Below are 26,586 nucleotides of genomic sequence, written 5' to 3'. Positions count from 1 at the left end.
TTTTTTTTCTTTAGATGATACGTCACATATCATTAGAGATATTTGTTTAAATGCGTTTTGTTTTAAACATCAGAATAAAACAGACTTAAACCTCATAGAGAATATAGAGGCTTTTAAGAATGGGAATTGGCTAACTAGGTCATAAATATTATGTAGTTTCTCTGCTAGTGAGATGTTCAGGTACGACTTAGCCTACCTAGTTGTTGGTCAGGAGAGTATAGATCTTTCAAGAACTTTAGTAGCAGAAAAAAATTTTAAATTATGATATAATATTTATTATACTTACCTTGTATTTATATGGCAGAACCCCAGGAGGTCATGACAGGTAGAGTTGATGTATCTCCAAACCTTTGGCATTAAATTAAAAAAAAAAAAATTCATTAGGCCTCCAATCAGTATACAGGGTTTTATATAAAGTATGTCGGCCTTATTTTGATGAGGAGGTATGTAAAGAAATGGTTCACGAGTCTGGAGGCCAGAATTTGATTTTTTATTATTTATTTATTTATTTTTAAAGATTTTATTTATTTATTTATTTGACAGAGAAAGAGAGTGATCACAAGGAGGCAGAGAGGCAGGCAGAAGGTGTGGGGAAGCAGGCTCCCTGCTGAGCAGAGAGCCCAATGCGGGGCTAGATCCCAGGACCCTGAGATCATGACCTGAGCGGAAGGCAGAGGCCTTAAACTACTGAGCCACCCAGGTGCCCCCAGAATTTGATTTTTTTAAAAAAACTTTATTTAATGAAAAATTTAACCATGTACAGAGAGAATAGTATAATGAAACTGATGTAGCCATTACTCAGCTTTATGTGGGATCAACACATAGCCAGTCTTGTTTCATCCATACCACCTAAGTCCTTTAGATTATTTTGAAGCAGATGTAGACATAATATATCATTTCATCTGTCAAATTTCTATATGTACCACTGAAAGATAAGAACTCTTAAAATATAAAAATATAGTGTAATACATGGCCATTGCTAAAAAAGTAATACTTAACACCAGATATTTGGTCTATATTCACATTTCTCCAATTTTTTATAAGTTTCTTTTTATTTGGATCGAGTTTTAAATGAAAATCCATCCATTATGCCTGTTATTTATTTATTTATTTATTTGAACTATAGGTTCCCATCCATCATTTTTCCTTCTAGAATTTTTTTTTTTTTGCTAAAGAAATAGGGTCAGATGTTGTAGAGAATTCCCAACACTCAAGGTTTTGCAGACCACCTCCTTGTGATGTAATTTTAGAAAACCCAACTTTTTTTAGTTTAATTCACACAAAACAAACCACATATTTCAGGTGTCCAGTTTGGCAAATTTTGTCTGAACCTGTGAAGCCATTACCAAAATTAAGATAACAAACACATGCATTGTGTCACCGTCCAACAATTATCATTTCTCTGACACCAATTGGCTGTCCTGCAGTTTGATTCAGTTCTGATGTGAACCACCTAGAGTTGGCACAGACTCCCAGGTTAAGGAATCAGTCCCACAAGACTGCCCCACTTCAGATACCAGCTGCAAATGGGGTCCTACCTGCATTACTGCCTGTCTGGCTGCAAATTTGAGGGTTCCTGTGACCCTCGTCTTATGTTTGATAGTTCTGGAACGACTCCCAGAACACAGGAAGGTGCATACTTATGGTTCATTTTATTGTAAGGATATAAATCAGGAACTTCAAAGGGCCTGTTACATAGGGCAAGGTCTTGGGAAGGGGTGGAGTGGAAGGCTTCCCAGGAGTACCTCTGTCCCAGCACATCTATGGGTTCACCAGCCTGGAAGCTCTCTAGACCTCATCGTTCTAGAACTTTTATCCAAATTTCATTATGTAGGCATGATTCGTTAAATCATGGTCATTGGTAGTTGAACTCAATCTCTAGTCTCTCAGGTGTCAAGTGGTAGGGAGAACATTTCCAAACCTCTAATCACATGGTTGGTTCCTCTGGCAACTAGCTCCATCCTGAAGCTGTCTACGGGCCTACCAAGAGTTACCTCCATTAGCATTAACTCAGGGAGGGTTGAAAAGGGCTTATTATGAATAAGATACTTCTATCATTAAGAAATTCCAAGGGTTTTAGGAGTTCTTTGCCAAGAACTGAGACAGAGACCAAATATATATGTGTGTATGTGTATTATTTTACCATATACATCATCCCCTCAGTATTGGCTCCTGCCTCTTCATAATCAAACCCTGTGTTCTCGCTGTCTCTGTCTGTCTTTCTCTTTTGATCTGGCTTCTCTTACTCAAAATCATTATTTTGAGTACCATTAGGCAGATTGGATGGCATGGACAAATTACTTAAAAGACACAAGTTATCTAAGCTAATACAAGAAGAAACAGAAAATGTAAGTAGTCCTACATCTGTGAAAGAAGTGGAATGTATAATTTCAAACCTTCCCACAAAGAAAATTCTACTCACATGGTTTCACTGATGAGTTCTATCAAACATTTAAGGAATAATTAACACTGACAGTCACCAACTCTTTTAGCAAATAAAGGAGAAAGGAATTATCCCCATCTCCTTTTATGAATCATATCCTGATATCAAAAGCAGAGAAAGTGATGCAAGAAAAGGGTCAGACTTCTATACTAAGAGCTACAATGTAGCAATGAGAGAAATTAAAGAAGACCTAAGTAAATGGAGAAGTATGTCATATTTGTAGATTGTACACTTCATATTATTAAGAGGTTAATTCCCCCTAAACTGATTTATAGATTCAGCACAGTCCAAATCAGAGCCCCATCAGGCTTTTTCTGGGAAGAAATTTCTGGGGAAAAAACCTAAATGGGAATGCAGAGAACCTAGGTTAGCCAAAAAAATGAACAAACAAACCAACCCCCCCACAAAAGCAATAAAACAAAGTTGGATTACTGGATTTCAAGACAACTCTAAACCTCTAGCAATCAAGACAATGTAGTGTTGATGGAAGGGTAGACATACAGATCAATGAAACAGGATATCCGAGAGACAGACCTACCCAGATTTAGTGTTGAATCAACAAAGGTGCCAGGATAATTCAGTGGAGAAAGGATACTTTTTTCCCCCCCAACAAAGAATGCTGGAATAACTAGGTATTATAAGGGGAAAAAAGAACCTTGAGCTTTTACTTTGCATCATACACAAAAAGTAACCTGAAATGAATCTTAGGCCTAACCCTTAAAGCTAGAACTTTAAAATTTCTAAAGGAAAATGTTAGGTTAAAAATCTTTTTGACCTTGGGATGTGAAAGATTTCTTAATGTGGTGCACCAAAGAAATAATAAATTGGATCTCCTTGACTAGACACTTGTGCTCTTGGAAGGACTTCATGAAGGCAATGAAGGCAGGGTGTGGACTAGGAGGAAACATTATGATCACATAAATCTGACACTGGACTTGTTTCCAGGACATAGAAAATTTACAATTGAGTCATAAGACAGACAACTCAATTAAAAGGTAGGTAAAAGATTTCACTGCACACCTTACAGGAGAAGATATAAGTACTCCAGTAATCCAATAATGTCCAAACGTACTCAACATCATCATTCATTAGGGAGAAGGAAATTAAAATAAGCTACTGCTACACTACCTAACAGAGTGGTTAAAACAGCAAAGACTGACAACCAAAGTGTTGACAAGGGATTTGGGGCAACTGGGATTTCACACATTGTTGGTGGGAATGTAACATCACACAGTTTGGAATATAATTCAGCCGTTTTTTATTATGTTAAATATAATTAACCACATGACCAACAATTTCACTCCTAGATATTTACCCATGAGAAATGAAAACATGCGCCCATAAAAAGACTTAGGCACAAATATTTAAGGAGGCTTTATTCATAATAGCCCCAATCTGGAAACGACCCAAATGTCTATCAGCAGATGAACGGGCAAACAAATGGTGGAATATTCATACAATGCCATACTACTTGGCAATAAGAGGGAACTAAATTCTTATGTGCACAGCAGTATGGAGGAAACTTGCTTATGTCAAGTGAAAGAAGCCAGACACACAAGACAACATATTGTATGATGTTATTTATCTAAAATTCTAGTACTGAAGTAAGTAATCTGCATTAACAGAAAGGAGATCAGTAATTACCTGGATCCTAGAATTTGGGGAGACTGATTGCAAAGGGGCATCTTTTGGGGTGATAGGAATATTCTGTATCTTGGGCACCTGGGGGGCTCAGTCAGTTAAGTGTCTGACTCCGGCTGAGGTCACGATCCCGGGTTCCTGGGATGGAGCCCTTCGTGGGGCTCCTGGCTCAGCAGGGAGCCTGCTTCTCCCTCTCCCTCTGCCTCTGCCCCTCCTCCCTGCTCATGCTCTTTCTCTCTCTCAAATAAATAAGTAAAATCTTTAAAAGGTATTTTATATCTTGATTAAGATGGTAGGTATATGTGAAAATCTATTGATGCATATAAATATGCATTTAATTATATAGATTATACCTCAAATAGTTTGTTTTAATAAGTTTTTAAAGGGGGGGTGCTGCTGCCAATTTTTTCCCCAGCAGTGGATGATAGAGACGCAGGTTCTACTTTTTCCATTTGAATATTCACTTTTGGTTCACTTGTTGAATAATCCCTAGTTTCTCCATTTTTCTGCCTTCTCTGCCTTGTATCTTGAAGTTCCGTATTTATATGCTCTCTATTCCATTTCATTATTTAATTTATCCTGTCTTCATTTTAGCTTCAGAGTAAGCCCTGTTCTCGATATTCTTTCTTTGTACACGTTTTTGCTATTCTTGATCCCGTGTTGTTCTGCATACAGTTTATAAAGACATAATCATTTCTTTGTTCTATGAAGAACTCTCTGCAATAGTGTTGGGAGTTGGGGTTGAAATGATTTTATAGATAACTTTGGGTAGATGTTGGATTTTTGCAGTATTCCATCTTTCTGTTCGTAACTGTGGTGTACTTTTCCATCTATTAAGATTTTCTGTTATGTCTCTCAGCACATTTTGTAATTTTCCCTACAAAGTTCTTGCACATATTTTGAAGGATTTATTTCAAGGCATTTGGTGTTTCTTATTTTATCTTAAGTGAAATCTTTCTTCTAATTATGTTTTCTCACTGTTTATTGTTGATGTATAGAAGTGTGGTTTTTAAAAAAAATCTCAGTCATGTATCCAGGGAACATTTGCTTTTGTTTTAGAAAGAAGCTCATTAATTGATTAGCAGAATGTGTCATGTGTGCACATGCTCATGTGTATTTTGACAAACGGTGGTGTTGAGAGCGAGCTTTCCACAGTCAGTCCTTAAGTTATTTTTGGTCAAGAGTCCACACGTCAGGTCGGCCCTGAGTCCCGGGAGAGGACCCCAGCTGGAGCCATGATGCCCCCCATGCCATCAGCCCTCCATGCGGTCGTGGATGTCAGTATGAGGGCTCTCTGGTTGACCAGCAGCCTTGAGTTCAGGCAGCCACCTGTTGTCCACGGTGGGGATGATTTCTCATGATACAAGCTGTCACCGCTAAAAACGTGTGCCTCTTCTCTTTCAGTATCCGGAGTGTGATGCAGAAGTATCTTCAGGAGAGAAATGAAATCACCTTTGACAAGATTTTTAATCAGAGGATTGGTAAGTGCCACTTTCTCACTTGGCATACCATGAGCTCAGTGGTGGTTTCGGGTGGCATTCCCGTTGTGTATAAATGCATAGTGCTTTGGGTGGTTTGTAGCTCAGCTGGGGAGGAAGGAGGTTTCGTGTAATAATAAGATACTGAGTGGTTCCTTACATCCCTGGTAATGTCTTGTGCATAAGTTATTGGGAAACACATTAGTTTGATTCGAGGTTTTAAGGCAGTTGGGAGGTTGCCAGAATCAAAGGATTGGATAGTTGGTAACCAGAAAGAAACACTCTATACTCGGACTCAAGTCTGAGGTCCCCAGCCTCCCTCACTGCTCTTGTACTTACGATGATCACAAGGAACTGGCATGGGTCTTCAGTAACATACTGCAACCCTGTGGCTGGCCATCTCCTTCTAAAGCATGGGGCTGGCTTACATGATCTTATTACTTTTCATGGGCTAATTTATAGTGTTTGCATGCTGCCCAGTCATTGTCATTGTCAGCTCCATGTCAATCACTCTTATCCCCGTGGCTCCCTTCCATCTTACTTAGTGGGTCACTAGGACTAACCCTGTTGTGTGCCTAGAGGTCAAGGAGCCATCTCTCTCTGGCTGGTACCCAGCTCTGCCCAGTGCTGGTCCTGGCCCATGCAGATGTATGGATATACCTAGAGGCCTGCTCTCTGATGATCAGCAGTTAGTGCCTGGAGAAATTAGGACTGAGCAGGGATTGCTTGAGTGTGGGGTTTCAAGGCCTGCAAAGCAATAGATTATCATGTTCTCGCCTGCCTTCCACAGAACTGCCAGTGTGTTCAGAGGTGACTGTCCACTGGGTTATGTAAGAGCTGGAACCTACCTATTTTTCTTTTTCTTATGCCCCCAAATCAGTTCCTGCTGTCCAGGAATTTCCTGAACAAGATTTTGTTCTCAGTAGGATAGGATTTATCGTTTGGCCTGCCAGCTGGCTGCATTGTTGACCTGCCCATAGGAATATGATAAACAGATAATTCTAGGATTTTACATGAAATCACCTTAGCTGAATATAACAGAATGGGAAGCTTTTTTTCCCTTCCTTTGCTCCTTACTTGCCTCCCACAATTATTCAGAGAAGGTTTGCCGAGGAACTGTGTCATGGTTTTTAAATTATTTTAACCCTAGAGGATGTGACTTTATTAAAACTTCAAGAAACTGTGTTTGTACTAAAGTTTCCTGGAACTCAGATCCCCACTGAGACTGAATATCCTTTGCAGTGAGTCTGGGTGGCCCCGTCATTTACAGGTTAGGACACAGAGACTCAGGTTGGTGAGGTGACTTGTTCTCATTTGTCCTCCTCCTTCTCTGGTCATTCTGTAAAGGCTCTTGGGAGGGAAACAACGATTCTAAAATGTACAGTAGAGAGGGTCACCCCATAAGAACCAGATAGATTTTTTTTTTTTTTTTTTTAGAAAGAGTTATGATGCTCTTTTGTGTTCAAGTAAAGTAGAAGCTGATGCAGAAGGTCTTGGATTTTGGTAAACTTTTTGTCTATTTTACAAATTAGCCATCTACTAAGGCAATACAGCTTCTGTGGTAACCCCCTTAGTCTAGTGGTCAAAAGTTGGGTGCTGGGTTCCAGACAAGCAGATGGAGAGTAGCCCAGTCATCGGGATTTGGTATGGGAACAGAGTGGTGGAAAGAGTTTGACCTTCATCTCATGTTTTATTGCTGCTTCTCACTGTGTTCATGGTGTTTGGTTAACTGCCATCTGTATAAAGGCTCCCCTTTGCTTCTGCTTTTGTGCTAAAGAACAGAAAATAAAACTCTCCCCATAATAAGAGAGAAATGCCTTATCTTTGGGAGGGAAAGGAAAAAAGGAACGACTTATTCCTTAGTTGAATTTAAAATAGCGATCTGCAGCTTTACTGAGATCTGTTTTACACAGCATAAAACACCCTCCTGTCACGAATACGGTTCGGTGCTTTTTAGTGTGTTCACAGCCTTGTGCAAACCCACACCACAGCCTCATCTTAGGACATTTTCAGCACCCCCCAAAAAGAGGCTCCATACCCATTAGCACTCTACCCCCTCCACCCCTAGATACCACCGTCTAATTTCTGCCTCTATAGATTTGCCCGTGGTGGGCATTCATTCTAGATGGAACCAGATGATAAGTGGCCATTGCGTGCGGCTCCTCACAAATCATTTTCAAGGTCATCCATGTTACAGCGTGTGCCAAGAGCTCATTCCTATCTATGCTCGGCGGTCTTCCACTATATGGCTGTGCCATGTCTTATGTATCCTTGTGTCTGTCAACAGACGTCTGGATTATTTCCACTTTTTGGCTATTATAAATAATGCTGGCATGGGAGGAAGGCGGGTCTTGACCAGTAATTGGAGCAGGTGGTTCCCCATTACTAAGGCATACTGGAGGACTGTGGCAAACCTGCTATCCCCTGAGCTCTCAGGCCAGTCTGTAAGATGTCCTGAGGATTCTTTCTTCCGTTGTGTTTTCTGATCCTCACACCTTTCCTGTCTGCCGTCCCTCCAACACACATGCAGGCCCCCAGGCATGCCTTTCCCATTGTTTTGATCCAAACCTTACAGGTAGCTGGCCCCAGGAGACCTTGACCTGAGTGCCTTACTGGCATGAGGGCGGCCTTGCACCCTAGGCCCAGCTACACAGGCTCTGTCCCACGGGCGGCTTCATGGGACACTGGTGGCCTGTGAATTCTATCGCCATTAAACAGTTTTAAAGAATTTTAAAAGGTGCTTAGATGAATAAATAATTTCTTCCTCTTCCCTTCCTTCCCCTTTGTGAGCATGGAGCCAGTCGGGGGAAGCTGAGTCTGAACTTGGAAGGTCACAGGAAAGAACAGTAGCTGCCTGGGGGACGGGACGGGGAGAGAAGAGTACGTGGTCAACTGGCCAAACACAGATGTGCAGTTACGTCTGGCATGGCCGCCCGATCAGTGTCTGTCTGGCCTCTCCTCCTGTTCTCCGGCTTTCTCCTTTTGGCTGGTGTTGGGGTGGGGGCAGAAGGAAAGGGGGCCAGCTCTGTAGGTCCTCCATCTTCCCGTTTCAGCACCCCGCACCTCCTTTGCCTTTGTCTTTCCTGTCTGTTCCATCAGCCCCTTTCCATGACTGTCTCCATGTGTCACCGCCTTCTTACTTTTCTGTGGTTCTGTTGTTTCCCTTTCCCCCTGTATCCCCTGGCTATCAGCTCCTTTTCTGCCTTCCAGCACCTTCCACCCTCCCTGGTGCTGATGGTAAGCACATGGTTTTGGGGGATTGCCTGCAAGCATGTGCGAAAATGCTTTGTGAAACAGAAAAGGTAGAAATCTCTCCTTCACTGGTCTCTGAGGCTTTGTTGAGATGAAGGCTGACTGGCTGACCTGTTGGCTCCACCCCAAACCAGGTGGGATGTCGTTAGTTTCCTTACCTATAAAAGTGGGGGTCAGAATAGTACCTACTAAATAAGGCAGTTGTGAGAAATGTCTGTGACACCCTTAAGACGGTGGTTGGTTCTTAACAGATGCTCCATGAGTGAAGGCTCTGATGGAATTGTATATATTATAAAATATTGAGTCATGCCCCAAAGTGGACTAATTGTTCCCCATATGTATGCATCACCCATGTTCATTCTTTTGCAACATTCTGCTCTCCCAGCCTCGTCCATCCCCTCTCTGTGTGCGCCAAAATATTTTAAAGCAATTAGCAAGCCCCTTATAGGGTTTCAGCCCTATAGGCATCTCTAAAAATGATAGGTGTTTTCTTATACAACCTTCATCTCTACCCCAACCAATGAAGATGATGATTCTTAGTTTAATATCTAATGATGATGATTATTGTAATTCTGAGTTTATAGTCAGTTTTTTTTTGATTAATTAAAAAATGTCCATTTACTTTTGGTTGGTTTGAATCAGGATCCAAATATTGTTCTTATATTGTAGTTGGCAGTAATGTGTCTTTTAACCAAGAACAGGTGACGCTGCCCTTCACCTCCCCTCTCCCCACGCAGGTAATTGACTTCTTGAAGAAACTGGGTCAGTTGTATTGCAGAATGTTCCACGTTCTGGATTTTTCTGTTCGCTTCTTCCTGAGATCATTTAAATTGCACTTCTATTTTCTGTATTTCCTGTAAGCTGAAAGCTAGCTCTAACAGCTTATTAGATTGGTTCGACTGTTTCGGCAAGAGTGCTTCACAGGTGGTGCTGTGTACTTCGAGGCAGAGGCACGTGACACGTAGGTGTTGCTTGGTAGTCCTGGCTCTAGAGTGGGTTCAGGTATGGTCAGCTCTGCAGTTCCCCATCAAGCTGTCATCTGCCGTTGGTTTCATTTTCCTGGATGCTAGCTGCCTAAATCGCTTATTTTTTTTAGGGAGTTGCCAAATGGGGGTTTTCTAATTATGCCATTCCCTCCATCTTTATTACTTCTGCTCATCAACTGAGGCTATTTGGTTGCCTTTAAATATAGCGCATGTAGGAGGATGTCTGGGTGGCTCAGTCCGTTAAGCGTCCAACTCTTGATTTCAGCTCAGGTCATGATCTCAGGGTTGTGGGATCAAGCCCTGCATCAGGCTCTGTGCTCAGCATGGAGTCTGCTTGTCCCTCCCCCTCTGCTCCTGCCCTTCAAATGCATGCTCTCTCTCTCTCTCTTTTTAAAATAAATGAAATCTTAAAAAAAATAAGTATGGTTTATGTTGGAAAGGTAGATGTGCTTGGCTGAATCTGAAGGCAGCTCCTGTGAATTTGGCCTCCCAGCATGATTCCCACGAGCAACCCAGTGAAGGAGATTTTTTAGAGGAAATCAAGGCTGTGTTCGGGGTGGGCTTTATCACTCACACCATCCCTTTAAAATGCAGAGCATTTCCTCAGGCTGGGAGCCATTAGACATGGCGTTCCCAACTTTGCAGGTGCGGGGGAGGCGGGGTGGGCGCTGAGGGAGAAGGTTGTGGGTGCCCTCTGGGTGCTGAGCAAGGAAACCAGGACCGCAGTCCTACAACCGCAGGAATTGAATTCTGCCCACAGTCTGCATGAGGTTGAAGGCAGATCCCCCCAGGCCCCTAGGTAAGTCCTGGCCTGCCAACACTTCAGCCTTGTGAGCCCCTGAGCAGGAAAGCCAATGGGGCCCACCAGGACTTCTGAGCTCCAGAACTGTGAGCTCAGAAATGGGTGGTGTTTTTAAGTCACTGAGTTTGTGGTGATTCATTACACAGCGAGAAAAAACTGATACAGCAGGATAAATGCTTAATTCTTTGTTTTTAATTGCCAGTTTTCAGAGTAAAAAATGTGACAGGCTGCTTTATCTTCCTTCTCCTCCTTATCCGGAAATTGTATGTCGTAATGGACATCAATTACCCTGGTCCCTAATTTGCTGTCAGTAAAACTTCTGCATTTAGGTATTAACACAGTGTTCTTGGTTCAGCTTGTCCAAAGAATGGTTTTAAAGGGATACTAGTTATTACTGAAAGGCAGTCAAATGAAATTATCAATTCTGATAAAGATTTTGTTACCGTTTTCTTTCTGTAAGATACACTGAAGTAATCTCATAATATGCAAGTGAGGTGCATGGGCTTTGATAAATTCCATCCGTCTGTCGACAATCTACTTAGCTCCTCTGTTTGTCTACCCACTCTAATTAGAGGGCGGTGTTTCTGATTATAAGGAGACTCCAAAGTAGGCACTTAATTCACTAAGTATGCAAATGTTACCCTCGTGTTCCAAGAACACATGGCTATTGTAACATTACGTCACCTCCTGCTAGGGAACATCTCAGTTGGTAACACGGACTACCATTCATGGGAGTGGAAATTTGCGGTGTCTAGCCCGTAGTCTTCTGCATCCGACTTCTTTCATTTCATTCAGTGTCAGATTTTGGAGGTTCAACCGTGTTGTGCCTGCCAGTCCTTCACCCCCTTTGGAGGCTGAATTAATATTCCATCGTATGGATAGACCACAAATTCTCTTATCCGTTTGGATTATTCCTACCATCTGTTATAAACCAGTGCTGCCGGAGGTGTTCATGTGCAAGTGTGGCCATAGGTCTCCATCTCTCTTAGGTATACGGCAAGGAGTTTTGAAATTGCTGGGACGTTTGGTATGCTCCTGTTTTACTTCTTAAGAAATCGCGCTAGTTTTCCAAAGAGGCTGTAGTACTTTTCATTCTCACTGTCAGTTTATGAGAGTTCCGGGCTTACTGTCGTCTCATCAACCCTTGCTCTTGTCTTTCTGGTCATTGCCAATCTCGCGGGTCTCATGGTTACTTCATGGTGGTCTCGATGTGTGTTTCTCTAACAGTTAGTGACACCGAACATGTTTACGCTGATTAGCCTCCTTATATCTTCTTTGGTGAAATGCCTATTTAAATCTTTTGTCCATTTAAGAAATTGTCTTTATATTGTTTATCATATGTGTGATTTACAGATATTGTCTCCCAGTGACTGGCTTTCCCTTTCATTTAATTAATGGTAACTTCTGAAGTGCTGAAGGTTTTAATTTTGATGAAACTCAACCAATACATTTTTAAAAATTGTACTTTTGTGTCGTATCTAAGAACTTTTCTGTCTAGTTGAGTGCTGTGAAGATTTTCTTCCTTTCTTCTGGAAGTTTTATTGTTTTAGCTCTTACCTTTAGGACTTTGGTTGATTTTTGAGTTAGTTTTTGCATGTGATGTGAGGTAAGGGTTAAAATTCATCCTTTTTTTTTTTTTTTTTTTTGCATGTGGATATCCAATTGTCTGAATACATGTGTTGAAAAAACATTTCTTGGGGTGCCAGGTGGCTCAGTGGTTAGCGTCTTACTCTTGACTTCAGCTCAGGTCACAATTGCAGGGTCATGAGCTCAAGCCCTGAGCAGGGCTCCACGCTGGGCATGGAGTCTGCTTGATATTCTCTCTCTCCCTCTGGCCACTCCCCTGCCCTGTCCCTCTCATGTGCTCTCTCTTTCTCAAAAAAAAAAAAAAAAAAAAAAGCTTCTTTTCTACATTGAATTGTCTTGGCGTCTTTGTTGAAAATTAATTGACAATAAATTGCAGGATTTATTTCTGAACTCTCAATTTTGTTCCATTGATTTCTGCCGTAGGTTAGTACCACACTGTCTTGATTACTATGGCTTCATGGTAAGTTTTGAAATCAGGAAATAAAAATCCACCCACTGTCTTGCTAATTTTGGCCATTCTAACTGGTGTAAGGTGGTATCTCAATGTGGTTTTAATTTGAATCTCCCTAATGGCTAGTGATGATGAACATTTTTTCATGTGTCTGATAGCCATTTGTATGTCTTCATTGGAGAAGTGTCTGTTCATATCTTCTGCCCATTTTTTGACATGATTATCTGTTTTGTGTGTGTTGAGTTTGAGGAGTTCTTTATAGATCCTGGATATCAACCTTTTGTCTGTACTGTCATTTGCAAATATCTTCTCCCATTCCGTGGGAAAAGAAGGGCCATTTGTACCCCAGTGTTTGTAGCAGCAGTGGCCATGGTCGCCAAACTGTGGAAAGAACCAAGATGCCCTTCAATGGATGAATGGATAAGGAAGATGTGGTCCATATACACTATGGAATATTATGCCTCCTTCAGAAAGGATGAATACCCAACTTTTGTAGCAACACGGATGGGACTGGAAGAGATTATGCTGAGTGAAATAAGTCAAGCAGGGAGAGTCAATTATCATATGGTTTCACTTATTTGTGGAGCATAACAAATAACATGGAGGACATGGGGAGATGGAGAGGAGAAGGGAGTTGAGAGAAATTGGAAGGGGAGGTGAACCATGAGAGACTATGGACTCTGAAAAACAAGCTGAGGGTTTTGAAGAGGTGGGGGGTGGGAGGTTGGGGGAGCCAGGTGGTGGGTATTAAGGAGGGCACGTATTGCATGGAGCACTGGGTGTGGTGCAAAAACAATGAATACTGCTGAAAAGAAATTAAAAAAAAAATAGAAATGCAACTTGAGAGTTCCTTATAGTGAAAAAAAATCCACCTACTTTCGTCCTTTTTTTTTTTTTTTTTTTTTTTCTTTTCATAATTACTTTTGGCTGCTCTGGATCCTTTGCTTTTCCATATGAATTTTAGCATCAGATTTTCAATTTCTGAAAGAAAAAAAAAATCCTGCCGGGATTGTGTTGTAGCTACAGATCAATGTGGAGAGAATTCCCACGTTAACAACATTAAGTCTGCCGATCCATGAAAATGAAATGTCTCCATGTTTATTTAGGTCGTTTTTAATTTCTCTCAACACTGCTTTGTGGCTTTCAGCCTTCTACATCACATTAAGTGTATTCCCAAGTATTTTACTCTTTCTGATGCTATTTTGAATGGAATTTTTTCCTTAATTTCATTTTTGGCTGTTCATCACTAGTATGTGGAAACAGAATGGGTTTTTGTCTAGTGGTCTTGGATCCTGCCATTTTGCTGAACTAGGTTATTAATTCTGGGAGATGTGTGTGTGCCTGTGATTCCTTAGGATATCCCCATAGAGAATCTTGTCTCAGAATAAAAACAGTTTTATTTCTTTGCATTCTGGTGCCTTTCCTTTTCAATGTTTACTTTTCACTTTGATTTCTTAAATATTTCCTAGGTTGGTCCTGAATATATTTAGCATGATTTCTGAGAACATTTATATAGAAAGAATGCATAAATTCTATTTGGCATCTGGGGTTAAGGCATAAGAAATATACTTGATATGGGCTTTGGGAACAAAAGTATGTTTCATTATAAAAAGAATACATTAGAAAAATAGAAACTATCACCTTTTGAAAAAGGTTTTTGAGCAGTTTCTAAAGAAACAAAAGTGAACACAGATATAGGTACCTATTTAAAAAGAATCGATAATTATGTAAGACCACAGAAATAGTAAACACACACACATACACACACACACAACCAAGCAACACAGATAAAACATTTTAGGATTACTCTTTTGTTAATTTCAAAGAACAAATTTGCCATTTTTTTAAATTTATAAAAGTATTGTTTGAAGTGTTCTGTGCTTCAAAACATAAAAATGGTTAAAATCTGCCAAAAAAAAAAAAAAAAGTGTAACTATGCAACTCTCTCTTCAGAGGCCAGGGTCAAATTTTAGCAAATTGAGCACTCTTGCATTCAGTTGTGACAAGGGGACTCTGAGCCTGGGAAGCATCTTCAATCCTTGTGTGTTCCCTCTCTGCTCCCCACTTTGTTTGGAAGTGCGAGCCGGATTGACAGTGGCAGAGTCAGGCTCCCGCCCTAGCTTATCTGTACAAAACTTTCTCCAGCCAGCCCCCATGGAGAAGAAAAACCCAGGGCCCCATTCAGTTCTGCATCAATTATCCTTGCCTTTGTGGAGACTTTTAGCAAGTGAAAGAGTTAAAGATCCATTTAAACTTTCAGAAAGCAGAGATAAACACTTGACTAAGCACAGCTAATTGGATTTTCAACTGAAAAGGCCAAGGCAGCAACAGGCACAGGCTGCGGAGGGAGGAAACCCTGGAAGGTTAGGGGCACCAACTATGAACATTACCAACTTGGGTTTCTAATAAGAATGCTGTCCAGAGAAGACAGACACTGGAGAAGAGGGAAAGGCTGTTCCTTAAAAACCTGCTGGCCGGGGGCGCCTGGGTGGCTCAGTGGGTTAAAGCCGCTGCCTTCGGCACAGGTCATGATCTCAGAGTCCTGGGATCAAGCCCCGCACCGGGCTCTCTGCTCTCTCGGGGAGCCTGCTTCCTCCTCTCTCTCTGCCTGCCTCTCTGCCTGCTTGTGATCTCTCTGTCAAATAAATAAATAAAAAAAAAATCTAAAAAAAAAAAAAAAAAAAAAAAACCTGCTGGCGGGCAGTCTTCTCAGCTGGCTTTCTCACCCGTGTTGGCCTCCAGCAGCCGGGATCTGGGATCGGCTCCTCCAGCAGGACCCAGCCCGAGCTGGGGGACGCCACCTGCCCTGCCCTGTGGCCTTTTACCACTCTGAGAATGTGGGACATAGGAGAGAGTGGGAAAATACTTACTAGGACTGACTTTCCTTTTTAAAGCCATCATCCAAGTTTTAAGATCAGTTAGAATGGTTACTTCCAAGAAAAATTCAGAACAGCTCCATTTTATCGGAATGACCCAATCCTTTCCCGTCTGCTAATCACTAGACACTGGGAATGCTCAGGTAGGGCCGCTAGACCCTTGATCTGCAGGTTGGCAAGCCATGATCTTTTAAATGGTTGCTGTTTAATTCTCCCTGATTTTTTCTTTCTTTCTTTCTTTTTTTTAAAGATTTGTTTGTTTATTAGACAGAAATCATAAGTAGGCAGAGAGGCAGGCATATAGAGAGGCGGAAGCAGGCTCCCTGCTGAGCAGAGAGCCCTATGCAGGGCTGGATCCCAGGACCCTGGGATCATGACCTGAGCTGAAGGCAGAGGCTTTAACCCACTGAGCCACCCAGGCGCCCCTCCCTGATTTTTTCTGAGTTGGCTTAGTAGGAAATCCGTTTAGTTTGGGATGGTGATGGCTGCCCATGTGTCAAGCACTGCCCCGAGCATTTCATTGCTGGGTAAGAGAACATGGCCAAAGGCACGGAGGGAAAGCCTTGATTAGGAGTTCTGTCCTTCACAACCGCCTTGCACCAGGAAAAGTTAGAGTGGAAATTAGCATGCAGATGGAGTCCCCCCCCCCTTTTTAAAAAAAACATATCAACTGTACAGTTCCTATTTAATATGTAATGATACTAAAATCCAGAATTTGGGGACCGTGCACAAAGATCTTTCTGTAGCAGATGTAGTTATGTACTTTGCAAAATGAGACATTCACAGTTGAATATGTTTTGATCCAGCGCTTTGCTGGAAATATCTCTTCAAACAACAAGGCACATGGGAAAGACGAAGACCACGTCAGGCCACAGAGGGCTTCCCTCCCCAGCCAGCTCTCTGCAAAAGGATGCATGGGACTCCCACAGACTTGTGGCATGTCAGCACCCAAAGTGTGTTTACTCCTACCGGAGAGTCCCTGCAGTTCCCCTAGGTGGCTCCTGGTGATGTTTCTGAGGCCCGAGTGTGAATCCCAAGGTGAATGTGGGGCGGCTACTCTCTTAGCAGGGAGGGAAGCGTAGCCAACCAGCCAGCATCTGCAGCTGACTCAACAGTGTAGCTTTCTCCCTGGCAGGATCCACATATTTTAAGGGGAAAATGCACATGCTTTAGCAATATTAGCAAATGTGGGTTCTTATTCTTGATTGCTAGAGAATGCCAAGGGTCTAGGAAACATCCCCTTTACTGGCCAAGCTGTCTGTCAGCTTTTTGAACGGACAGTAAGGGCGATGACGGGATCCTATTAGGATTTAAAAAAAAAAAAAAAGGCAAAACAAACAACCCAACCATGTTATGAAATTTCAGATGGTAGTTTGCTGTCAGGATATCCCTTGGTTTTAGCTGTTTGGAAATGCTTTTTCTGAGGATTTTCTATCTTACTCTTGATTTTTGTCAGTATTTCTACTTCAGGTCAAAGTCACAACTAGGAAGGGTAGTGATACGCTCTGAGGTGGTTATTAGGGTTTTGTTTGAAATCTACCACTAAAACTCTTGTCGCCGATGCAGTAAATTTTGCTGTGGGCCGCACATTCTCATCAAGGCTTGCTAGCGGCGGTTTCAGATCAGGGTGGCCTGGGTGCCTGGGGGCTGCAGGCCAGGTGCGGGAGGTTGGACAGGCTTTGTGGGCCATTGTGAGGCGTCGGCTTCTACTCGGATTGAGCTGGGTCGTGGGAGACTCTGAGCACTGGGCTGGCATACGCTTACTGAGGCGTTCACAGAGCAGACGAGCTGCCATGGGAACGGGCTGGGGAGGCAAGGGTGGAAGCAGGAGGTGATTCTGGCATTTGGACGAGTCGGGTAGGTGGAGGTGGTAAGAAGTCACTGAGTTAGAGCCTGGAAGATGGGGTTTGTAATGCAGCCCGTTGTGGCACAAAAGCGGGTGTGGGAGGGACCAGGGATTGCGGGGGACACAGTGTCCTCCGGTTCAGGTAGGGCCAGAAGGTGAAGGAAAGGCTCAGATAGGAGGCTGAGGTCAGAGGGCAATAGGTCTGTTCCTGCACCTTGGAATGGAGGGAGCTTGATCTGCACTGGGCTACCTGCTGGGGGCTGCTGTCACACGTCCTCTGCATTTTTCCTGATGTTGTCTGGTTGCAGGTGAGCTTAGAGCTTTGTCACCACGCTGATCACTTTCTGCTCCCTGAGGAGTGGGAGAACATTCTTCAGGTTTGGCTTAAGAGAGAAAGAAATCCCAGCCACGGTGGGGCAGGCTGACTTGTGCCGCTCTCTCAGAGAGACTGTTTTTAACAGTGGAACACTAAGACTCTAGGGCCCCTTTTTAAAGAAACAAACAAACAAAAATTCCTTTTTAAGAAAGGGGCATGGAGGGGTGCCTGGATGGCTCAGTGGGTTAAAGCCTCTGCCTTCGGCTCAGGTCATGATCCCAGGGTCCTGGGATTGAACCCCGCATTGGGCTCTCTGCTCAGCAGGGAGCCTGCTTCCTCCTCTCTCTCTGCCTGCCTCTCTGCCTACTTGTGATCTCTATCTGTCAAGTGGATGAATAAAATCTTTAAAGAAAAGGGGGGGGCATGGAGGGAGAGAGAGAATCTTAAGCAGGCTCCACACTTAGTGTGGAGGCTGACACGGGGCTCGATCTCATGACGCTGAGGTTATGACCTGAGTGGAAACCAAGAGTCCGAGGCTTAACTGACTAAGTTGCCCAGACGCCCCAGGAAGCAAACATCCTTACCTTGTAAGATGTACTTATTCTCCACGGAAAAAAAAATTTTTTTAATTGAAATTTTCATTGCTCAGAATGTGGAAGAAAGTATGACTTACAGATGTTGGCCTTCAGAGTTGCTCTCAGAATCCATTTGCTTGCCAAATCGTTTGTGACTATTTAAGACGATTGGAACTCATTTTGTTCTGTGACTCCCACGCTCACGCCAGCAAATGGGTTCAGAATTGGTGGTCGAAAAGAACTTGAAACAGAATGGCTTTACTGGGAACATGGATTTGGGCCCCCCCTTGTCCCCATTTCTTCTCATTTATGATTTTCAGAATATACCTGATTTCCTCAGGAGATGCCATGTTGTTACTGATTTTTGTTTCTTTGTTTACAGCTAACCATGCCATATGCTCTTGTTCTTTTAAAAAAAAAATTGTAGAAGTATATGCATACAATGAAACGTGCATCTTAAGGATTGAGTTTGACCTTGGACAGAAGTGTACACCCATGTGGCTCCTTCCAAAGCCCTTGCAAACGGACCCATTCCATCACTTTAAAGAGTGCATCCTTGTTCCGTTGTATTCAGCTCCCCCCAGCCCCAGGCAGTCCCGGATCTGCTCTGGCCTTTACCAGAAGAACATTTAAACAGACTCCAACCAAGCGCATTCTCTGGTGTCTGGCTTATCGGTCCCACCAGTGTCCTTCCTTGAGAGCCATCCATACTGTGGCTTGTCCAGGACTTGGTTTCTTTTGTTGCTGAATAGCATGTCATCCTCTGGACTTCACGAACCTCAGTGCTCATGGACACTGGGGGCGGGGGTTCCAGTTTGGAGCCATTAGGAATAAAGCCGCTTGTGGACATTTTTACAGATGCTGTCCTCCTGCTTTGTTAAGTGGCTGGAGAGGAACTACTACCCCCCCCCCCCACCCTGGGGAAAGGTATGTGTATAACAATGGTTAATATCATTGAATGAATATTCCCTCTTTATCTTTAGGAGATGTCCTCCTTCATCCTGCCGCTACATTGTTCTGATGTCTGCATTCCCTGATATTGATATAACCACACCCCCTTTTGGTGTTCGTGTGTTCGCATGGTCTATCTGGTCTCTCATCTCTGCCTTTTAATTAGAATATCTGTCTAAATATTTACATTTATGGGAAAATAATTATCAGTATGGTTAGATTTAAGTCTTCCTCTTTGTTCTTCTGTTGCCTTTTTTCTTCTTTTGGATTGAGTGTGTTCTAGTATGTTATTTTGCCACTCCTTCGTTTAATTTTTATGTTGTTGGTGTTTCCAGGCTCCGTGGATTCCCTGAAATCCCGGTGCTTGGGGCCCCCTCCCAGTAACACTGTTCAGAAGGTATCCCTCCCTGCCAAGAGCTGGCCTGTCCTGGAGCCCTCCTCTTTACCTCCCTTTTCCTCCAGACCGTAGCCCCTTTTATGTCTGAAAATAGTGGCTTCTTTCATTTTGTCCCATTTTCTGTTACTGTCTTAGGCCCTGCAGTGTAATTTTATTTTTTAAATGAAATATTTGGCTCTAGGTGGGAGGATGGGTTAACTCTCTGGACCTGAACAACCGGGAACACCCTAGGCGTGTACTGCCATTGTCGTGGTTTCACAGAGTGCTGGAAAGTGGTGGTCAGTCTCTGGCAGGCCCAGAGCGGCTCAGGCAAAGGGGAGAAGTAGGAGCCCTGGGAAGAGCTGTTATTAGTACTGTTGGGAGACGAGGACAGCCGTTAGCAAGCTCCTAGGTGCTCAGTGCTCTCCGTCCAGATGTCAGTCTTCAAAATAACTTCCTGGCTTGGCAGTGAAGTGACTCAGCAGGCATCTTGCAGACCAGCAGGGGCTGAGCTGGAATTGACCTAACAGAGTTGGCATCGGCCCCTCCGCAGTGCCAGCCCTTGGTCACCGTGGTGTGTGGACTGGTCTCCCAAGGATGTAAGGTGCGTCTTGTGAGGTGACCCTGTGTCAGAGCTTCCATGCATGAAGGGGTTGGTTTTTTCCTGATGTTGTTCCTCATTGTCAGGATGAGGCGGTGGGATTCACTTCTCATGCGAACAGGTCCCCGAACACCTTCACCGTCTCCATCACTCGCCGCTTTCTATTGATGGGAACAACACCGCAGGTGTTCTCTGGATACCCAGGGTCCCCACTTGTGTCATCTGTGTGGCCCCGTCTGTCTGTGTTCCATGCCGCCCTCTCCTTTCCCATTGCTACTGCTACCACCTGAGCTGGGAGCTAGGATGACACCCAGACCCGCAGATTTCAAGCCTGACTCTCCTATTTTCACGTTCCTTCCCTTTTCTATCAGAAGGTGCTTTGGAGACAGCGGTCATCGGGTCCTGTCACGTTCTGCGCCTGCCCTCAGCCCCCACGACAGATGAAGTTGTGCTTGCTGCTGTCATTCATGTTGCCACAGTGGGCCTCAGCCTCTCCCCCTCGTCTTTTTCCCGTGGTGCCACCTTCAGTGACCAGCGTTATGTGCTATCCCCTTACACCTCCCTTTGCGTTCTGTCCCCCTTTGTGGAGCGCCTTCGTCTGGTCGGTGCTGTGCTCACAGGTCCACCCATGGGAGGATCAGCTCAACCCCCCTGATTTCTGACTATAAACCATCCATTTTCTGATGTTCTTGCTGTACTCCCCACATGTGACATGCCTTTGGCACTTGCTGTGTAGGTGTAGTCCTACTGGGTCCCTCTTTCGTGCTGGTTCCCTCACTGGAGTTTAAATTTCTTGAGACCAGAGATCATCCCTGATATGCCATTCCTTCTTTGCGACTCTCAGGCATCTAGTTCAGTATTTCACACAGCTGAGGAACTGCCTTTCTGTTTGGTTGGCTTTCTGCCTTAGCGCAAAATTCTCTCAACTGCCATTGCTCTAAAACTCTAACTTGCAGCATTTTGGGTAAAGAGTCTATTTGTACATGATGTGGTTGCTTCTCAGTGCGGCGACAGTACCCAGGGGGCTGGGGGGAAGTGACGGCCCACTGATCATATGCCCAGCGGCCCCTCGGTCCCCTCTACTGTGGCCCCTGTGGGTGTCTGTGCACCATGGGGCCGGGTGTTTGCCTTGGCCCTCAGAAGTGGAGGGAGGGCTCGGTCGGACAGCTGTTGTGAGTCAGTGGGTCACAGAGCAGCAGCTGTGCAGCTGTCCCCTCTGTCCCCCTCCTTGCGCACATGGTGGGAGGAGCATTCACTGATGAAGCCAGTATTGCTTCCCACAGCGACAGCCCCACTTCTGGGAGATGGTTTAAGGCCCTGATGTCACCACCTGTCAAAAATTAGACATAGTGTGTAACTCTATAAAGCACCTGTGTCATTTAGTTGACAAACTAGTCAGCTGGTTAGAAGGTAAAATGAATTGGGACACAGTAATCACAGATACCATCTCCTTGCTCTACTAAGTGCTCATTTCACATTCCCTAAATTGCACATTAAGTATGAAAAGCAGCTCCAACCACGAGTTGCTCAGGGTTCTACCCCAGCGGGCTGTGGGCCTTCTTGCCCTGGCGGGTTGGTGGCAGCCTGACCATCTGGCGGTCTGCGGTCGTGCGTCTGTTCTTCTGAGCCTTGAAGACTTTTGATAACACCTTTGCATGCTTACACAGATATTCAGGGGGGTGGAGGTAAGCGGGCACTATTAGGACATAGGGGTCCCCACCGAGTACCTATCTTAGGTCGGCTTTGGGGATGGGACGAGGACACGAAGGGCTGTCTGGGCTGGCGTGGTGGCAGGTGAGTGTCCTCATGCAGAGGGCCGTGAGACAGGGGAGGGGTCAGAACGCTTGCCCAGTGCCTGTTGTGTTGAGGAAGAAGAGGCTCAAAAATCCTCAGACCTGGGGTGCCTGAGTGGCTCAGTAGGTTGGGCAGCTGCCTTTGGCTCAGGTCCTGATCCTGGAGTCCCAGGATCAAATCCCGTATCGGGCTCCCTACTCAGTGGGGAGTCTGCTTCTCCCTCTGACCCTCTCTCCCTCTCTCTCATTCTGTCAAATAAATAAAATCTTTTAAAAAAAAAATCCTCAGACCTGGATTTGAGAGCTGAGTTTGAATTTTTTAGGGAACAACTGCCTACTTCTATAAAAAACTATGCCCCCGCAGGCTTTTTGGCATCTTGAAGCTTTCAGCAAACACCAAGTGTTGTGCCAGTGATAAAGACCTGGTTCCGGTGTTCTTTTTGGCGGCCACTGAGCCCGCGGGCAGAAGTCCATCTCTCTGCACACCCAAGCCTCCATGGGGCAGTCCAGCACCCCTTCCATCCCGTTCCCGAAGGAACTTGTTCTGCCCAGATCCGAAGTCTCAGTTTCCTTATGGCAGCTGGAATTCCGACCTCTGAGCCCCTGGGCGTGCTTTCCCCACCTCTCTCTGGCCCGGTGATCTCTCCACGCCTGGCCTGTTCTTCACTTCTTCCTGAAACTGCGTAACTGTACCACAAACCATATCCCCTTCCCCTTAGTCGTCAACTTATGAAATGTTTATCGAGCTGATTAAGGCCTGGCCATTGTGCTGGGAATTAGAGAGACAGGTCCATGAGTGCAGGCCATTGCCCTCGTGGGGCCCTCAGGTGTGGGGACAGCAGCTACTTCCAGACGCAGGAAGCCGTGTAGCTCCTTCCTGCTGTGGTGCCGGGGGCCTGTCCCAAAGGCTGGTCCCAGGTAACAGGCGAGCTCCAGAAGGTGACAATGAGCCAGAAATGGGCACATAGATCACCCAGCCAGGGCCAGGGACCCGAGAGGTGGAGAGCCAGAAGGATTCCTCGGATAGCCGCCATAGACTGGTGAACCCCCATTCAGGAGGGCCCTGCACACTATAAGCAAAAGACCCCTAACCCAGGGTGAAAGTGGACAAAGGTTGTGGAAAGACAGGTCTCTACAAAAGAGAAAGCCTCTCACCATACAGAAAGACTTCCAGCTTTATTAAAAAGTAAGAGAAATGCAAATGAAGGTTATCCGGAAATGTTATTCTTTTATCTTTCAAGTTGGCACTAGAGCCAGCAGGGTAGTGGCTGGTTTTGGTGTGGTGGGGGTGTCAGGCAGGCCAGGTGTCTTGCTGGGGGAGGACAGGCAGGTGCCACTCCCGGGGGCCCATGTGGCCGGGTCTGCAGTGTAGCCCTTCTGGCTCAGGAGTTTCCATGCTGAGGAACGTGTCCTACCACTACGCCTGAACACCCGCGAAGTGACGCACGGAGACGTTTACTTAGGGCAGCAGTTTTGTAAGAGCGAAGGGTTTGCAACACCCCAAGTGTTCATCATGAGGGAGCGAGTTATACAAACCATGGCGTTCTGTAGGATGGAGCACTGGGCAGCCGCAAGGGCTCTTCAGGGGCTCTTCAGGCTTCGGATAGCAAGGTCTCCAAGGTGTCGTGTTCTGGAAGCACAGACTGATGCAGGCGGTGTGAAGAATGTGGTGGAAAATAAGGGTTCCTTTCTGTGCCTGCCTTTCTGTTGTACTAGAAGGTAACAGGTGCCTGTAACAGACCCCAGATGTCAGGGGCTCCGCACATATGAAGTTTCTTTCTCATCTGGTAGCAGCACAGAGCAGGTGTTGGAGGTTAGTGGGAGGCTGCCTTCCATGTGCTAAGTTCAGCCTGTGGTGTGGCGTGGTTGTCCCTTAGGACCTGCAGTCCTCTGCGCCGAGCTGGGGGATGGAGGGTTAAGAAGTCACACGGATTTCTTAAGCTCCTGGAAGAGATACAAGGGCACCAACAGCAGCAGCTAGCTTGGGGGAGATGGTGATGGCGCACAGCGGGGAAGATGGGACACAGGTTGGGAAGGGAACTTTTCACTTCATACCTTTCAGTCCATTTTCCAAACTTGGTGCTGTCTCACCCATTTAGAAAATAAAAACGGATAGCTGCAGTGCAGTGGGATCATGCCTTGAAAGTGATACAGACCCAGGAACGCAGGAGCAGAGAAGAAGGATGGTTCTGCCCAGCCTGGAGCGGACACCGGGAGAAGTGTTGGGGAGTAAGTGCGTCTGAAGGCATGCGCTGTACTCTGGCCGGGCCAGGGGTGGGGCTGTATGTTCCCTGCAGCTGCCAGGAGAAGTTCAAGAGCATGAGAGCTGCGTGGTCAGATGGAGGGCAGCAGCAGCCACAGGGATTGGGAAGGGGCCTGGAGGCTAGGCGGGGAGCCCGGCGAGCTTGGGGGCAGGTATCTGAAGGAGGCGATGCCTCTGTCCTCTGCACAGCCAACTGGGCATCAGCTAATGGAGTGCAGTAAGGCCGTCTGTCCATACCTCCAGTGAGATTATAATCGCTTTGAGTAGCCCTTCGTTTCACAGAGCATCATGCCAGAAATACTCAGTGGTTGGTTCTCCTTTGTTTTATTTATTTATTTATTTATTTATTTAAAGATTTTATTTATTTATTTGACACAGAGAGAGAGATATCACAAGTAGGCAGAGAGGCAGGCAGAGAGAGACGGGGAAGCAGGCTCCCCACTGAGCAGAGAGCCTGATGCGGGGCTCCATTCCAGGACCCGGGACCCTGAGACCGTGACCTGAGCTGAAGGAAGAGGCTTAACCCACTGAGCCAGCCAGGTGCCCTGGTTCTCCTTTGTTTTAAATGAATGTTTATACTTCTGTACGTTAGGAAAGTGCTCAGATCCTAAGTACACAGCCTCAGGAGGGATCACAAAGTAGACACACATGTATAGACTGGTTGGCTCTAACTCTGTTTCTTCCTTGTTAGCATAATGGTTAGACTCAGCATGGATGCCTGCTCTCACACCCACACCCAGGCACCCATTCTATCCTAGCCATGTCTCATCTGTGGTGTGTGTACTCACGCCACAGTTTCCATTATGCCAATTTTAACCAGCACTCCTGCAGAAGTCTTTGGGAAATATCTATCCGTTGGCTTACTAAAATAATATTTTTATTTCATTTTCAGTTATTTTGAATATCACTTTAATTATCAGTTTGTTTACTCTGAGATGTGCACAGAACTGTGACAAACGAAAAAATCAACCACAGTCTGGAAAGAATGTGAGTGTGGTGACCTTTCATTCTTTACTATCATTTTATAATAAAATGGTTTAAAAAAAAAACTGAAAGCAAGCTAGCTATTAGAAGACTCTAGATGGGGTTTTCTTGTCACGGTATTTTTATGTTTTCCTCTCTATTCTGACTTCCTTTATTTCCTTTTGAGTTGAGAGTCGGTTGCTTAGAACATTCCATGAATTTTTCTCTAGCTACATTCATTTGTGCTTTTGTCTGCTGGATTCTTGATATTCAGGGCCCCAGATCACTCCAGTATCCAAATAAAGGAGCCCATTAATTAATCTACAAGTATTTATGAATTTACATCAGGGGTGGGATGGATAACTTAGATTTTAGAAGTCCTAACTAGTGACAGTATTCCTAAATTACATTTCATTTATAATTTTCTCCTGTAAACTTCTAAATTAAGAAGTGAAAGTTCCAGTGTGATAGAGTCAAATAAAAATAAACATATGGTTTATATGAAATAGATAAATATAGTTAGCTAAAAATTTATTTCAATTTTTATTTATTCCTGTTGAAAGAAATGAAAGGGAAAATTCATTAGGAATTTGGGCTGGTAATATTGAGCCTGGAGGAACATGACACCCTTTGGTAGAGTTTTCAATATCTGTATGTTTTTTTTAAATTTATGAGTTTGCTTATCTATCATTTATGATTTCATTTTCACTTGTAAAGGGTGTTGTGTATCCTGGGTGTGTGAGGGTTGTCGTTGTGACCTCAGTGTTACCAAAAACCTTCATAATTCTGTTTTTTGCTTCCATGCCTCTGGGTGTGAATGATTTTCTCTTCCATATAAACTTCTGCTTTATGAAAAAGTCCAATAGACTTTGATGACGAGGCAAGTGACCAGGCGTTGGCTTCCAGAAATTCTAGGTTCCTATTTGTGGCCCCTCCTTACAGCCACTGTCCAGCAACGTCTTTCGAGCCTTGTTCCCGGCTCTGTTGTAAGCACTCAGCCTTATTTCTCTCTCTTCTTTCACACCACTCTTTTGGGGGGGTCAGGTTTATTGAGGTATAAGTTAAATAAAGCAAAATTCACCATCCAGAGCATACAGATTTCTGAGTTTTGGCAAGTGCATAAAGTTGTGTAACTACTACCCAAATGAAGACACAGCGCAGTTCACCACCTCCCCAGATTTCCTAGTGTCCCTTCACTCCCCACTCCCTACCCCCTTTCAGCCACTGTTCTGACCTTCATTCCTGTGCTTACTCTTCCCCAGAATGACCTCAGTGCAGCCACGGAGGCTGTAGGCTTTTGGGTCCTACACGTCCATTTGGAGTGACGCGTTTGGGATGCACTTGTGGTGCTGGGTCCATAGCCGATTCTTAAGTGTCACTAAGCAG

General features: G+C 44.5%; 1 protein-coding gene across 3 annotated transcripts in view; it reads left to right on the top strand.

Moving 5' to 3' along the window:
- GRK3 (G protein-coupled receptor kinase 3) overlaps window positions 1–26,586 on the top strand; it is a 123,582-nt gene that overhangs the window by 18,152 nt on the left and 78,844 nt on the right. For all 3 annotated transcript variants that reach the window (XM_047696476.1, XM_047696477.1, XM_047696478.1), the window contains one exon: window positions 5,489–5,565. In XM_047696476.1, the coding sequence (XP_047552432.1) occupies window positions 5,489–5,565 (77 nt within the window). The remainder of the gene's footprint in view (window positions 1–5,488; window positions 5,566–26,586) is intronic.

Source organism: Lutra lutra, chromosome 12, assembly GCF_902655055.1.
Source record: "Lutra lutra chromosome 12, mLutLut1.2, whole genome shotgun sequence".
Taxonomy (NCBI): Eukaryota; Metazoa; Chordata; class Mammalia; order Carnivora; family Mustelidae; genus Lutra; species Lutra lutra.
Note: the sequence above shows the minus strand (reverse complement) of the source record. Positions and strands in the feature narration are given on the sequence as shown.